This window comes from Leopardus geoffroyi, chromosome B2, assembly GCF_018350155.1.
Source record: "Leopardus geoffroyi isolate Oge1 chromosome B2, O.geoffroyi_Oge1_pat1.0, whole genome shotgun sequence".
Lineage (NCBI taxonomy): Eukaryota > Metazoa > Chordata > Mammalia > Carnivora > Felidae > Leopardus > Leopardus geoffroyi.
Window position 1 is genome coordinate 10,997,241 of NC_059332.1, and position 16,297 is coordinate 11,013,537.

Here is a 16,297-nt window from a genome sequence, read left to right on the forward strand (position 1 = left end):
AGCATATTGTGAAGACAGAAAAAAAAAGGGGGGGGGGAGATAAGCACAAAGTAAAAGAGTTATGTATCATGTGCTTTGTAAGAGACGAGAAAGTATATGAAAGAAAATTCAGTTAACGGCCACCTGGTCTATCATCCAACACTGGATGAGCTCCTTACAGATGGGAGTTAACTAAGATGTGTGAAAAATATTTCTATTTTGTTTCTTACCTAGCACTTTAAGAACAGATCCTGCTTATTCAACCAGTAATTAAAGATCACATATACATTATGCTTTGCCTAAAAAACAGTAAATACGGGATTTACCATTCCAGACACTATTTGGAAACAGAGCCAAACGTGGAATTGCTCTCCAAAACAGAAGGCTGTTGTAGCAAACCCTGGTTTCTCAGAAAGCCACCGAAATCTATCCTGTGCTTTGACAGTTCTCCCCGTTGTATTTTCTCACGCTCGTGATGAAAGCTTCAAGGAGAACTTACATCTGTGCAGAAGAGGCACTGGCATTCCTGGAGTGTGGTCATCTTGTCCAGGGACTGTTCACACAGGCAGAGTTTGCAAGTGACGAGGGGGGACGGAGCCAGGTCTCCCGGCGTCGGGTTTTCGGTGGTCATGGTGAGACAGTGGAACCTACCAGCTGAGCCCATCAGCCCATCAGCCTTCTTCAGTCTCCTCAACCCCTACAGGAAGGTCCAAAGCAGAAAATATTGCATTCATTAATACAGCTGTTGTTTAGCCAACACATTTGGGCACCAACAGAGCAAACCTTCACCTTCCGGGATATCTAGGCATACGTCGGAGATTGGAGGCATTTCTGAGAGCCATGGCCCCTTGGCAAGGTGCTCCTGGAGAAATTGAAGGTGACCTCACCATCCTGACTCACATAATGTAAATTATGGGAACGAAGAGACCACAAGGAAGAAACACGCCATTTGGGAGCTGCATGCTATAATCCAACAGATTAAAAGAAACAACAACAACTTGAAAATAGGATGCCCCACTCAAAAAATTACACAAAGAATTACTAGGAGATCCAACAATTCTGCTTCTCAGCATCCACCCAAAAGAACTGAAACCAAGATGGAAACCGATACTTGGCACAGCAATGCTCACAGCACCATTATTCACAATTAGCCAAAAAGTGGAAACACTCTAAATGCCCATCAAGAGATGAAGGGATAAACAAAATGTGGTATGAACATTCAATGCAGTATTATTCACCTTTAAAAGGGAACAGGAGGATGAACCTTAAAGTCATTATGCTCAGTGAAATAAGCCAGACACGAAAGGGCAAACATCGTATGATTCCATCAATAGGAGGTATCTAGAGCCATCATATGCGGAGAGACAGAGAGTAGAAAGGTGGGGTTGGGAGAGGGGGAAATAGAGAGTTACCATTTAATGGGTACAAAGTTTCTGTTGGGAATGATGGCAAAGTTCTGGAAATGGAGAACGTGATAGTTACACAACACTGTGAGTGTACTTCATGCCACCGAATTACACACTTACAACAACTGAAATGGTACACTTTACGTTCTATAGGTTTCATACCAATCGACGTTCTTCAAGGGGGGATCAGTGCTAATTGTGTTCTGTCACATAAGTCCTTGCATTTACTCTTTTGCAACCGTGATGATTATTTCCTTCATCTTACAGAGATGCTAAGCAATCACAACTTCTTCTGAAGAGGAGTTAAATAATCTGCCTGGGTTCTCAGAGCTTGTATAGAGCAGAGCAAAATTCGAACCTCCATCTTCTGAGACCAAGCCCAGTCCTGGCCCTTTACACCAGAGACTGGATATTAGGTGGAAGGATGGAACGGGGAGAGAAAGAAGTTAGAAGGGGTAGGGAGAGAGGAAACCTGAGACAAAGAGATAAAGAGACAAACAGCCCATGACTACAACTATCGAAGGTCACCGAAACTGTGCAGAGTAAAATCTGTCTCTAAATATGGCAAAACAATAGGATTTTCCTACACTGAAAAATAAAAATTATAACTGAAACCCTTCTACTTGTTTTTATTCAGATTATCTTTAGAAGAGGTAAAATAATTGTGAAAGTGATCTTCTATAGTTTATAGCACATCAAGAAACTTCATGTTCTAATTAAAGAGAAGCAAAATCCTAAAGTGCTTCCCATTTCAAGAGAGTGTGGCCAATCCTAATAAATTCTGCCACAGAAATAAATGTAAATACGCTCTCCCCCTACAAGAACCAGACTCTTCTCATCCCCATTTTGGAGCAAAAGAAATTACATGTTTGGCATTTGTTATGTAGCCCCACAGTGGCTTATGTCTCAACATACAGGTACAAAAGTATGACAAGGGAGAAAAAAACAAATTGTATTGGATGGAAAGAAAAAAGATCTATGAGATCTAACTGCACTAACTTTCTTAATGTCATACCAGAAAGAATCAACAGTTATTATACACTCTAGTAACCTGAAATATTCAAGGCTTTTTACCTACTCCCTCAGTAGTAGACTTGATTAAAAATAAATTTAAATAGGAAGCTAACCAATGATTGGCTTCCATGATAGTATTTCTTGGGAAAGGCCGTATACGGCTTAAGATGTGGTGTTCTTATTTACCTATTAATGAGGTATCATCCAAGAGCAAATCAACCTACGTATAAAATTCAGGATTTTGAAGTTAAAGAAAAAAAATCTCTCTTTAGGGTCAATTAGTGATTTTACCTCTCTCTTCTTTCCAGGTGATGCTTAGACAACCATCACCTGTTTGTTTCTCCAAGTAACACACACATCACCAATTTCATCCAAGTGCTGTCTTCACATTTCTATCTTCCCAACATGGTGTATACACCATATTCTAATGATCTTTGCCCACAAAAAGAGAAATCCCTAGTCAAACATCAAGAAGAAACACAGCCAGTACACTTAGCCTGATGAGCACTGAGTAACGTATAGAACTGTTGAACGACTTTAGTGTAGCCCTGAAACTAATAGAACACTGTACGTTAATTGCACTGGAAATAAAATGTTAAAACTTAATAAAGTTTTTTTTTAAAGGAAGGAGGAGGAGGGGTGAGAGGAGGTGGAGAAGGCCACAGCAAAGAAGAAGAAATGTAGCCAGTAAATGCTTCTGGAGGGAAGAGGGGACTGACACAGACCAGAACCTCCCCATGTCACAAATGTCAATTATGGGAAGAGCCCATTTGGAGAAAGTTGTTAGGAACAGGTAAGTCCTGCTGTTCCAACACAGCAGGAGATGTAGGAATTCTTCAGCAAAGTCAATTATTTCTTATAGTCTCAAACCACATTTTTTTTTAATTTTTAAAATTAAAAAAAAAAAATTTTTATCTCTACCCCCAATGTGCCAATGTGGGCTTGAACTCACAACCCCAAGGCCAAGAGTCTCATGCTCTACTGCCTGAGCCAGTCAGGTGCCCCTATAGCATTTTTTAGAAGGAGACATAGGACACTCACAAAATGAAGACATAATTGCATACTCCTTAGATTATCTCTTAGAAATGGTCTTTTGAGGGCGTCTGGGTGGCTCAGTTGGTTGAGCGTCCAAATTTGGCTCAGGTCATGATCTTGGCGCTCATGAGTTTGAGCCTTGTGTCCACTCTCTGCTGTCAGTGCAGAGCCCGCTTCAGATCCTCTGTCCCCCCCGCCTCTCCCCCACTTGCACTCTCTCTCTCAAAAATAAATATTTAAAAAAAGTTAATAGTGAAACATGGTCTTACCACCTGCCATATCCGTAAGTTTGCACTCCTTACTTTGTGAGTTACAAACCAAAGTTATAAAAATATAAAAATATCTATTACCTCCAAGTTTCTTCCTGTCCACTTTATTTGTCGTTATTTGTGTGTGTGTGTGTGTGTGTGTATGTGTGTGTGTGTGTATGTGTGTGTGTGTATGTGTGTGTGTATGTGTGTGTGTGTGTGTGTATGTGTGTGTGTGTGTGTGTGTGTGTGTGTGTGTGTGTGTGTATGTGTGGTAAGAGCACTGAACAGAAGATCTCCCCTCTTAGTGGGGTGCCTGGGTGGCTCAGTCGCTTAAGCGCCCGACTCTTGGTTTTGGCTCAGGTCTTAACCTTGCAGATTGTGGGTTCAAGCCCTGCATCAGACTCAGTGCTGACAGCACAGAGCCTGCTTGGGACTCTCTTTCTCTCTCCCTCTCTCTACCCCTCCCCTGCTGCACTGTCTCTGTCTCTCTCAAAATAAATAAATAAACTTAAAAAAAAAAAAGTCTACCTGCTTAGCAAAATTTTAAGCTTACAATGTAGCATTGTTAAGTACAGGCATTATGCTGTTCCTGAGGTACATATGTATCTCCTAATTCATCAAGTTGTATACATTAAATATATACAGCTTTTGGCCATCAATCATACCTCAATTAAGCGGTATGTATACATTACTATATATACATGTACACAACTTTTTAAAGTATATTTTATCTGTAAAAATATTTTGATAAAAGCCTTTTCCAAAGCAGAGACCTGTTCTGTTAAAGCAACAACAACAAAAATTCCAAGCATTCCAAACAAGGCCGTACTTGTGACTGAGAAAGAGGAAGGAGGTCACATATTTCATCTCTGAGATGTGCACAATTCAAAATGATTCTTCAAAAAGAAGTGATTTATTTTTCTGTGGGCAATAACACCGACTCCCTGAAGTGATGGCATTCAAACATGTTTAAGGCGATGGAATTTTACAAAAACAAAATCTGGAGTAAACTGCCACCGTGTAAAGGAGCTAAGGTGGGCCAGTGCTGGTGGAAGAGGACGGGGAGAGCCAGGCCAGGTCCCCTGGACCTGTCCCTGGGCACCTGCCAGGCGCCATCACAGATGCTCAAGGCCTCACCAGGCACAGTCTGAAAACCTGCTCTTTGAGTTTCCACTCTGGGCAAAATCAATTAATAAAGGTTTTAAAAATGAATGACTCAGGGCACCTGGGTGGCTCAGTCGGTTAAGCATCCAGGCTTTGGCTCAGGTCACCATCTCGTGGTTTGTGAGTTCAAGGCCTGTGTCGGGCTCTGTGCAGACAGCTCAGAACCTGGAGCCTGCTTTGGATTCTGTGTCTCCTTCTCTGTCCTCTCCCACTCGTACTCTGTCTCTCTCTCTCTCAAAAATAAAGAAACATTAAAAATTTGTTTAAAATGAATGACACATGCTGAGTGCTTCATAAAAAGAATATGAATCCAGAAAATCCTTTCACCCTTGATTCATTACATACAGAGCTCTCCAAGGAACAATCAGGACAGTCCTGAAGTTCTCTCCTTAGAGATGTCGGGAATGGCTCCCAGGTGTCCTAGTATCCTTTCACTTACATCTTATTTGGATCCCCGGTCTCCGCAGCATGGACCCACCAAGAGAAGAAATTCAGCCGCCCACCCAGACCATAAGCAAACAGCATGAAGTTCAGAAGGAGTGTCCAGAGGAAGCTGACCCCCCCCCCACACACACACACACGCACACACATGCTGACAGCTCCCAACCCTTTCACAGCACCATGTCTCCGCAGGTGCACTGACTCCCTTCTAGGTTTTGGGGAAAGCTATCCACCCAGAGAGCCGGTAATTCATCTCACTGCCTTGCTCAACTGGTTCTGCCTCATACCTCATGTTTCACCTGAAAGAAGAAAGTGACCTGAATGGTCCACCCTCCTGCTTGTTTTAAAACGGTAACGAGGATCCCAGCTTTTACCATTATGGCAGATGTGACCCAGCCCAACCCAATGAGGCAAGAATTTTGGCAGAGAGGACAAGGGGCATGTTGGGGAAGAAAAAAGAAAGTGGACAGCTGCTTTTAGGTTTAAACTCGCTAAAGTTAATGGCATGGGTGGGGGTGGGGCGGCGAGGGCGGACTTCACCCAGATTCTACAAGTACCACTTGCTTAAATATAACTAACCACACAACGGGGTGGCATGCTAGAAACACAGGATGTAGAAGGACTTTTCGTATTCTGCTGGCGGCCTGGAAAAGCAATCTGCTCCAAAAATGCAGAGGCTCGAAGAGCCAACATTCAAAGTATTTTTAACCAATGTCGTCTACGCCTGCCTCACTACCCAGAGTCTCGGTGATCATTCCACAGCACAAAAGGATAATGTAGTCGGAAGGGACAATGTTTCACCGGGATACTTACCTAGTTATTTAGGAATTTTTGCACCATTCAGCAAAAACTTTAAAATTCAGATAAATGGATGAAGCAGAATTAAAGAGACCCAGAGAAATAGAAAATAAACAGAATGAATCGCCTGGATATTACTGACAGAAGAGAATATGAATGCGTGTAAAACGCCAGCCGATCTGTGCTGAGGTCTTAATTCCAAACTGTGCTACGGAAGTCTAAGATCTACTCAAGAACAAGGGACAAAACAGAAGAGGAGACACAGGAATACTCTCAAAATGTTTCCATGCCCATGTAAGGCACTGAGTCATTCCTGTGAGGTAGCTGGAATAAAAGATATGAAAGCATGACTCAGAGAAAGCTTACAAAGGGAAAGGTTTTCAAGAAGGGTAGGTGGTGGGGCAGGTATGTCTGAAGTGTTGCCTTCATAATGGAGAGATTTTCTCAGAAAGCCAATATTCTAATCGAGTAGAATGAAACAGCAATCCAAAGATCCCATCTCTGCCTTGTTAGGAAGCTCTCCCAACACCAACCAAGAATGACATGTCAGGCAACCAGACTCCACTCAACATAATCTGAAAATCAGTACTGTGTTGACCCTGGCACTTCTGCCCAATGCAACTATTTAGCGCCAGTTCGTGTTCTCAACAGAAGCTACTAACGACTCAAATGGTACAGACGGAGTCTAGTGAAGTGCTGACCATCATCAGTCACTAGCCATTTGCTGAAGTTCTACCCTAAGTATAGTCTGGAATGGAAGGTAGACCAGCTGGCTGGTAGACTAGCAAGGGCAATGGGTATTAGTGCTCAGTGAGGTAAGGACTTAGGGCAGACCTCCTTCGTGGCCAGGGCTGTGGTTCTACTGTTTGCATCCCTGACCCGCTCTCTGGCCATTCGGGGACTAGATAGACCAGTACAAACCCAGTGATATCAGAGAAACAAATATCTTCTATCTACTTATTTTTTAATGTTTATTTGTTTTTGAGAGACAGAGTACAAGCAGGGGAGAGGCAGAAAAAGAGACACAGAATCCAAAGCAGGCTCCAGGCTCTGAGCTGTCAGCACAGAGCCCAACATGGAGCTCAGACCCACGAACCACAAAATTGTGACCTGAGCTGAAGTCAGACGCTTAACTGATTGAGGCACCCAGGCACCCCTACTTAATTATTTTCTGAAAGAGTAACACCCAAGGCCAACAACAGATACCTGGCATCACATATGGGACACTTTATCATTATATGCAAAAACAAGACAGATTAGACACTATTCTCGAGTATAAACAAATCCAAGCCATTCTTAGTTCTTAGGTGTGATGGAAGCAAATATTCACCTACTCGGGCTTTGTGAGGTAGCAGCATTGCTGTAAAAGACTGTTTACCATCGTGCCTCGTGCAAGAGGAAAGCGGACTACGTCTTCTTCCCCCAGGAAATGAAAAAGTACTTCAGTCTGTAATTCCTGAGCTTTAACATATTCATCCCAACAGTTACCAAGATGTCAACAAGATTATAAATGTGTAACCCGGAGACTGTAATCTTCTAAAAATGGAACTAATGTGCAAATACATCCCTATTAACTCATATGCAGGCGAAAAGGACAGACACTCCATTAGGAGGAATATCTTTTTTTTTTTTTAATGTTTGTCTATTTATTTTGGGTAGGGGGGAGGGACAGCGAGAGAGAGAGAGAGAGACAGACAGACAGACAGACAGACAGAATCCCAAGCAGGCTCCGTGCTGTCAGTACAGAGCCTAACGAAGGGCTCGAACTCATGAACTGTGAGACCATAACCTGAGCCGAAATCAGCAAATATTATTAATTATTAGCATTGTTTTCTAAACAATCTCTTTGCTATTTGAAATTGTTATGTATAAAGTCTGTTACAGCTATTACTAAGATCTAATTTTCTTCCAGCTATGTTGAGATATAATCGATATGTAACATTGTGTAAGTTTAAGGTATACAGTGTAATGATGAGACACAGATGTGTGTATATACACATATATGTCTACACAAGTTTCGAAATGATTACCATAGTAAGGTTAGTTAACACACCCATCACCTCACACAGTTACAATTTTTTATGGTGAGAACAATATCTGATTTTTATGTTTTTTCCTACAAAATATTCAGGAGAAATACACGGAAAGATTTATGGGGACAACGGCTAACAAAGCAGATGACTAACTCTAAATCCTTCAGGGCACAGGCATCTGGGACGGCAAATTCTAACATCTGCACAATGCTGATCCTTTTTCTAAAAAGTACATTCCTTTTTTTCTTGCCCTGTTTCCACATTCTCATTACCGCTACAGGGAAAGGCCCAAGAGGAGAAAATCCGTCCCTGGCTTTTCTAACAATGAAAACTTATCAGAGAAGGCAGGCGTGAATAGGAGAATAACAGCTCCGTGATATTTTCGGCACTGTAATTTTACACTCTTCGTGGGAGCTCCCCACTCAACACCGCCAGAGTGCCCTGCCCACCCCGTTTTTTTAATCAGTGCTTCCCTGCCTCCCACAATTATTCATGCAGCCCTGCTGAATAATTCGTCTTCCCTCTGCCTGGCATAACAACAAAGCTCAGAAGCAGGAAGAACGCCACTTAAAGGCAGGTCAGACAATGATGTAATGAACAGATCAAGGAGACGTGTTATTTCAGAAAGCCCCATACAGAAAGAAAGAGATGGGCTGACTTCTTGGGTCGTGACATTACCAGGAAACTACAGTTGCTAAGGCACACATAGCTAAATCAAAATGTTTGCTCCAAATGGATACAAACATGTATCTGTATTACCCTCTCTTCTGAATGTCAGAAGTTTCCTATAGAAACTTTAATTAGAAACAAATTTAAAAGCAGCTTGGGAGAGGACTCCCTTCCATCCCACACTAAGCAAGGTGCAGCAGGTACGTTTTCATTCGCCTTTGCCAAATCCTTTTCTCAAAAACCCAGTAATGTAAGAAACAAAGTCAACCCCACAAAGAACTGAATTCTGAATTCCACACGTTAGGTGCTAGTGATGTAAAGGTGACCGAACCCAGACTCCACTTACAAGGAGTAAGCTTGTTGAGGAGGTTGTCAACAGATAATGTTCTATAACGATAACAGAGGACAATTTGTGGGTTTCTATGAAGCTTTGACCACAAGTCCAGCAAAGAGACAAATGAGAGATGATGTGTTCTTTCTTCCCCCAAAGACAAAGAACCAGTTGAGTAAAAGTCTGACCCTCAAACTCATGACTGCAGAGGAGATGGGAACCAAGGAGACACGGGTTTAAGAGTATGTTCTTTAACAGATGCTACAAAAGCCATGTGATCAGAGTATCCCCAGCTGTGAACAAGAGAAGTATTTTGCGCTTAGGTTGTTGTGATTTCAGTTCAAGGAAAGAGGTCTCCTCGTAAACGAGAAGTTTCTCATTCCGCGTTGCAAAAACGTTGGCCGCTTTTACTTTCTTTAATGTATAGCCTCCCATGTCTTAATAACCATTGAAATGCGATGTGCTGGGTTTAGAAATATGCATCGACCCAGCAAAAGCAAATGCCAAAGTTAATAAAAATAGAGCATTAGTACAGACCTCCTGCCTGTACCTAAAGGTGAAAAAGCAAATTAAAAATTAAATAATTAAATTAACTTTGGTGAGGTTATGCCTCTTCAGGTTACTTAACACTCAGATGACATATGGGAAACATTACCAAAAAAAAAAAAAAAAAAAAAAGTCAAGATGACAAACATCTAACATACTCGGGTAAAACAACATGACTGAATAGAAGCTTCCAGAAATTAAAGCAGGCATCCCTGGAAAACAGTCCCAGCACTCAGGACTAATGACTGCAGATGCCTACTCCCCAAAGCTCAAAGTGGAAAGGAGGATTTGTGTGGCATTTTGGCTCCTTTCCCATTTCCAAAATAATCAGTTGCACAAAGTAGGTTTAGTCCCAAAACTGTCTGGACTTTGTTCCTTCACCAACATCTGGGTTCAGCATGATTCCTGACCTCCACCTCAAACTGGTGATTTCAAACACGAAGAACCTCACTGAACAAGAAAGTAATGTCATAAGTCAAGGCCACGGGAAACACAGAAGCCAGAATTAGCAGAAACACCACGGAGCAATGATTCTGAGGTCCTTATAAATGCTCCTAAATACTTAACACATTAAACCTGCTTCTCAAAATCGAAAATTTAAATTTACCTTCTCAGATTAAAAGTACTCATCTTCTTGAAGAGAAAGGTCGTTTTCAGGAAGCTAAGGGGTCTTATTATATAGATAAAACAAGCTTTTTTCCCTCTTTCTTTCTAGATAAAGGATAATTTTTCTCTCTGCTGTCAAGTTTGGCTCAGAAAACCTGGTTCACAATCTGGGAGACCCAAAAACTAATTATTAAAAAAAAAAAAAAAAAAAAAAGACGTGTCTTAAACTGACCTACTTTGAAAGTCTGGATGCCTTTAAATTGCCAATGAACTAAAGCCATTCATGAGAATGGAGCTTTTGAATGCTGAGAATGTTCTGTGGGGCTCAGTGCAAAGATATTTGGCACAGACGACTATAAATATTTGTAAAACTCTGGGTAAATGGACAGTGCTTGACCACACTCACACCTCACTTCCAGCACAGTAGTGTAGGAGCAAGTTATCTAGGGTGATTGGTTTGGGGACTTGGGGGGTTAGGTTTTCTCCTGTTTGTTTTAAACTAAAAGTTCAAGCAGCCCGATTCCACGACTTGACATCTGTTTTACAGTTACATTCTCTATATACATGTGTACCTTGTATTTGTTTACTCATCACGACAGTTTCAATTCATCAGAGGCTACTTTAGAAACAGAAGGGTTTTTCTCTTTCCTATTTCTCCAAGTGTGTGCCCACCACAAGGGAAAAAAAAGACCAGTCACAGGTGTGCAAGGGTAAAACAGGAGGGCTGTGAAAACGTGGCCTTGGATTTAATACCATTATCCCAATGGGGCCCATGGTTCTGCTACATCTATCTTTCTTGCCCCCTCCCCCTCCTCAAGATCATTTCAGAAATAGTTACGGGGCTGCTACTTAGGAAAAGGACTAGGGTTGGGAAGAGGGGACAGGGTCAGCACATGGAGGGACCAACAGAGCAGTGAGATCTGAAAGGGACCAGGGACCCGGAGGCTCATCTCAGTGCACACTGCAGCAGCCAGATACTTTAATTAGCCAGCAACTCTGTGAAGGCTGGCTGGGTTCCTTTTTCCTCTTACCCACACCCTAAAAACTGAGTCATCTCAAAGTTCATTTATTTTGCTTCTGGGCCTAGACCCCCCCCCCCCTCCCACCCCATCTGCTGTTTCATAAATGTGAGATACATTGTTCTTTAATTCAGACCTTGCAGACTTCAAACAAACATCCAGAAATGCCACCTTAGAACACTGATAGTCCTATGGGGACTCCCAGCTAACGTCTAATCAGATACCTGCAGCAGAAAGAAATAAGAAAGTGACCCACGGTAGTGAAAGCATGAAGCCAGAGGACATTTTCCCAGACAGGGAAATGCATTTCTGAGAAATCTGAATGTAAGACGTGCATGCATCAGGAGTAGACTCACAGCAGGATCCCCCAAAGTCATAAGGAAAGCAAAAGGTGCCCCGAGAGGAGAAAGCTCAAGATCCCTTTTCTCTGCTGAAACAGGAATCCCTTTCATTTTAACCTAAAACTTGGGAACGGCAATACAGGATCCGAGTTTCACTCTGTCTTACCAGCAACTGCCTGACAAAATAATCACTATAACGTATGGCCAAGATCCCATCTCATTCCCATCTATGCGTGCCAACACCGTGCTGTGTGCGTTTCCAAACAACGGAAGGTCAACATCTGAGATGATGCCAACTTCTGGCCTCCCCTTAAGAAAGACACCGGGGAGGTCTGACCTAATCTTGCTTTTGCCAATCGGTACATTTCGCAGAGGCCGTTTTACTGGAAACGACACCGGTTTCTCTTCTACCTTTTCCAGGGGCGTCTATTTTTCAAAGTTAACAGGTGTCTCAGGCGTTCAGAATGAATCCCACTCTGTGCGCTGTTAAGCAGAGGAGGCAGAAAAGAAAGCTACAGACCATGGAGTCCGGGTCTCTCCGTCCTCGCCCGCCCGCGGCGGCTCAAGCGCTCGGCGACACCTACCTGGCGGGAGGGCTCGGTTCCTCCGGGCGCCGCCGGGGCTTCTCAGCAGCCTGGCCCGCGCGCCCCGGGGAGGCGGAGCCGGCTCATTCCCTCCGGGCTCCGCGGCCCCAGCTCTGCACCCCGCGGGACGGCAGCGGGACCGGGGCGGGGGGCGGGGGGTGCAGCCGCGGGCGGGAGGGGAGAGGCGGGGAGGAGGTCCAACAGGCGCCCGCTGCCCCCCCCCGCCCCCCGGCGAGCGGCCACGACGCCCCGGGCCCCGCGGAGCGTGGAGCGCAGCTCACCAGCGGCGGCGCCGGGAGCCGCGCGTGTATTTATACAGGAAGCTCAAGCGCGGCACTTCCTACTTCCCATCTGGGTCGCCCTGGAGCTGCAGGTGATGCTCTTTTAACCCCGTGCGGGCCCGGCCCCAGCGCGCCGCCCCCCACCCCCCACCGCCCGCCCCTCCCGCGCTCGCTCCGCCGCCCCGGGACCTCTGCCGCTCGCCCTTCTGGGGCGGCTGCCGCCGAAATCCGGGGCAGGGAGTGTGGCTGCAGCCCTCCGCGTCCTTCATCCTGCCCAGACCGGGGCATTTCCCCTCTTGGCCTCCCAAGCTTGTTGCTTCTCTGCGCCTGTCCTGCCGGGACACCTTCGCCCTCCCTCCCGATCCCGGCTCTTTAACTCGCCTTCTTCTGCTGCCGGGAACCCCCGACCTGCCTTCCCAGAAAACGGTTTTGTATAGACACGCTTCCCCGCGCGCGTCTTCTCAAAAAACACCTTGTACCTGATTCTGGCCTTTGGGGGCTGGTGAGGAAGTCAGAATGCAGGCAAACCGAATCAGCACAGGCTTCGTTTACCTCCTAAAATTAGAGGCACGCCTTGATGACTATAATTTTGCTTGAAGTGCTTTACGGAAAAATTATGTGGGAGCCCATTGTAACCTAACAGGTTGTATGACGTTAAAGAAAAGGTGACACAAATATCCAGAAACCGTAGGGTATGCTATGGTGTGCCTTCCTCACTGCAAAACCTTGGACACTTACTGTGTGTGATGTGGAAAACATGATGATCTATCTGTTCAGTCCCTGCCAACCAGGCCGCCCCCACTCCCACCCCCAGCCCAGGTCACAATCATAGTCCCAAATCTGTCGAAGGGCTGCAATTTAGAAATGTCGCTGCTCTGATTCAGGAATCTTTCTGTACTCGAGACTCAAGCTCACTGTGCTTTTACAAAGGCAGTCAGGAATGTGCTTCCTAAAAGGAAGGGACCCACATGCCCTTTGTGGAAGGGATCTGAGCGTGCCAACAAAGTAGTGGCAGTGAGCTCCGGGCCAGCCAACACAAGTACACTGCTTCTCAGCCCTCTGTGTTCAAGAAAACCTCCAGGTCGAATCCAAGTGTTGAAGAACACAGCTATCTAGGTGGGTGATGGCAGGACAGGCCTGGACCAGTCCCTTAGCAGGGGAAGAAGGGAAGGCAGGCAAGGGAAATAAGACAGTAAGAGAACACAAAGTGAGGAGGGACCCAGAGTAATAGAATCAGGGAACGTTTGAGATTGAAAAGTTGTTCTGGCTACTTTCATCCAAATGCCTAATTTTCAAGGCAAGGAACCCGATGTCCAGGGAGATTTAAGTGGTTGGCTAGAACCAGATACGGGCAGAGCTGGAATGAGACCTGAATCCCTGTTAGGTGAAAAAGGTGCCTGTGAATAACCACCCCATGTGGTCTAACCTCAGATTTAGCAGAGTAGCTCAGGTTCTAAGATAACCAACCTCCACCCGTTTCCTTAGAGGAGTGACCACTGCCGATGGACTGGAGTGGGGAAGAGAAACAAAGCTCCTTCTGAGAGGTTAGTCTATTCACTGGTGTCCATACAAAACTTTGACGCCTTAAACCAAAGTTCAACACTGAATCCACTTTTTAAATTTTCATGCAGTTAAGTTAGAATCTTTTGTCAACTGGATAAGGCAAGAGACTGCTGCCATGAAAACATACGTTAAGCGATAATCATGCTGCCTGCTGTGCCAAACGGCAAGAAGAAAGGGGAAAAAATGCAGAGTTAAATAACATCTGCATCGATTATTTTCACCATGCAGGTTTATAAAAATCACGTTAAAATTTTAATCCAAGTCAACATGTAGAACACTACAGTATTATGTGAACAACTTTTTCAGATCTGGAATAACATACCTAGGAATAAACGTAAGCAAGGAGGCGAAAGCCCTGTACACTGAAACTGTAAGAGGTGGACGAAAGAAACTAAAGGCACAAAGAATGGAAAGATGTTCTGTGCTCACGGACTGGAAGAATAAATATTGTTAGAATGTGCATCCTATCCAAAGCAATCTACAGATTCAGTGCAATCCTATCAAAATTCTGATGGCAATTTTCACAGAAACAGAACCTATGATCCTTAAATTTGGGTGGAACCACAAAAGACCCCCAAAGCAGTCTTAAGACAGAACAAAGCTGGGGGTGCCCCAGGTGGGTCAGTCAGTGAAAGCTTCTGACTTCAGCTCAGGTCACGATCTCATGGTTTGTGAGTTTGAGCCCCGCGTTGGGCCTGCTTGGGATTCTGTGTGTCCGTCTCTCTGTCTCTGTTCCTTCCCTGCTTGTGCTCTCTCTCTCTCTCTCTCTCTCTCTCAGAAATGAGTAAACATTAAAAAAAATTTTTTTAAATCAGTTGAGCAAATTTGGAAAAAAAAAAAAAAAGAACAAAGCTGGAGGCATCACGGTTCCTGATTTCAAGCAATATTGCAAAGCTATACTAATCAAAACTCTTTCAGATCTGCGTAATGCGTCTACAGTGTGCATTCATTGATTCTCTCGAGCATTTCTTGATCTCCTCCCAGACAAGCTGCTAGATGCTAGAAAGACAAAGGCAAATCGGTTCCTGTCCTCAAAGAGCTCTTAGTCCAGGGGAGGAGTCAGACAAGAAAAGCAATGATCAGGGTACCATGATGAGTGAAATGATAAAATGACGCTCTGTGGGAGCACAGAGAAGGGCAATTCAGCTAAAGGAAAGGGTTGGTGAAAACAATCAAGAAAGGCTTCCTGGAGAGAGGGACTCAAAGCTGTGTCTTCAAGCAGCCGAGTGGGGAAGGTGGAGAGAGAAGAATGAGCCAGAGACAACAGACAGGGCAAGGAGCTAGGTGGTGCTTGTCATAAGTCAGAGCAGATGCAGTCAGAATGTAAGAATGATGGCCTGAACCCACATAGTAACAACTGGCACAGAAAGGAAGGGGACGAACAGAGAGAGATTTGGGAAAGAGAAGTGATGGGGCCTGATTGGATGTGGGGGTGAGGGGGGGGAGAGGAGCCCAGGTTATGAGTGCCACCAACTGAGAGTAGGAATGGAGGAGAAGCAGTTATGTGGAAAATGATGATGCACTGAATCATTCAGAATCTGAGGGGCCTCTGGTACATGCTGGAAGACTTGTCTCATAGGCCATCAACAGAGAGATCTGGAATTATCATCATTTAGGTGGTGGTATGGATGAGCTCACCAAGAGTTGAGATCACCCACAAAAGGTAGCATGCTGTGGGGAAGCAAAGGCTTTGGACCCATCCAAACTCCATTGCCCACTCATTACTGTGTAACCTTAAACAAGTTTTAACATACCCCAAACTCAGTTTTCTCTCTCATCTATAAAAGAGGAATGATGATATTCATCTCCTAGGTTGTTATGAGGGTAAACGAGGGGTTTGTAAAGTAGCTAGCACAATGCCTGCTGACATCACCCAAGTCTTGGGGGCAGTGAATGTCACCTCCTGGAACTGTGCAGGACACAACCTGTTCAGCTGTACAGCATGGCCCTGTCCTGATACATAATAAGAGCTCGGTCAATGTTATTCATCTAAGGAAGGAAAATGGGAAGCAAAAAGAAAGGGATCAGAAGAGAACCCAAAGGAACACCAGGATTTAAAGGGTAGGTAAAAAAAAGGAGCCCTCAAATAAGGGTGAGAGGGAAGTACTTCTTTTAGAGCCCAAAAATAAATATCACATTTGAGAAGTAAAAGCCAGCCACTACGATCTATAAAAATATGTTTTTCTGATCAGTAATGACATGATATTACAACCTGTCCACATGAGACAGCAGTCCT

The 16,297-nt window shown here is 44.3% G+C and overlaps 1 protein-coding gene across 5 annotated transcripts in view; it reads right to left on the reverse strand.

The window, feature by feature from the left end:
* Positions 1 to 16,297, reverse strand: part of RNF144B (ring finger protein 144B) — a 181,082-nt gene that overhangs the window by 66,465 nt on the left and 98,320 nt on the right. For 2 of the 5 annotated variants that reach the window (XM_045497262.1, XM_045497264.1), the window contains exon 2: positions 479 to 676. In XM_045497262.1, the coding sequence (XP_045353218.1) occupies positions 479 to 643 (165 nt within the window). In that variant the 5' untranslated portion in view covers positions 644 to 676. Of the gene's footprint in view, positions 1 to 478; positions 677 to 11,970; positions 12,117 to 12,217; positions 12,563 to 12,977; positions 13,097 to 16,297 lie in introns of those variants that run through there. The other 3 variants (XM_045497263.1, XM_045497265.1, XM_045497261.1) reach the window with 3 other exon arrangements.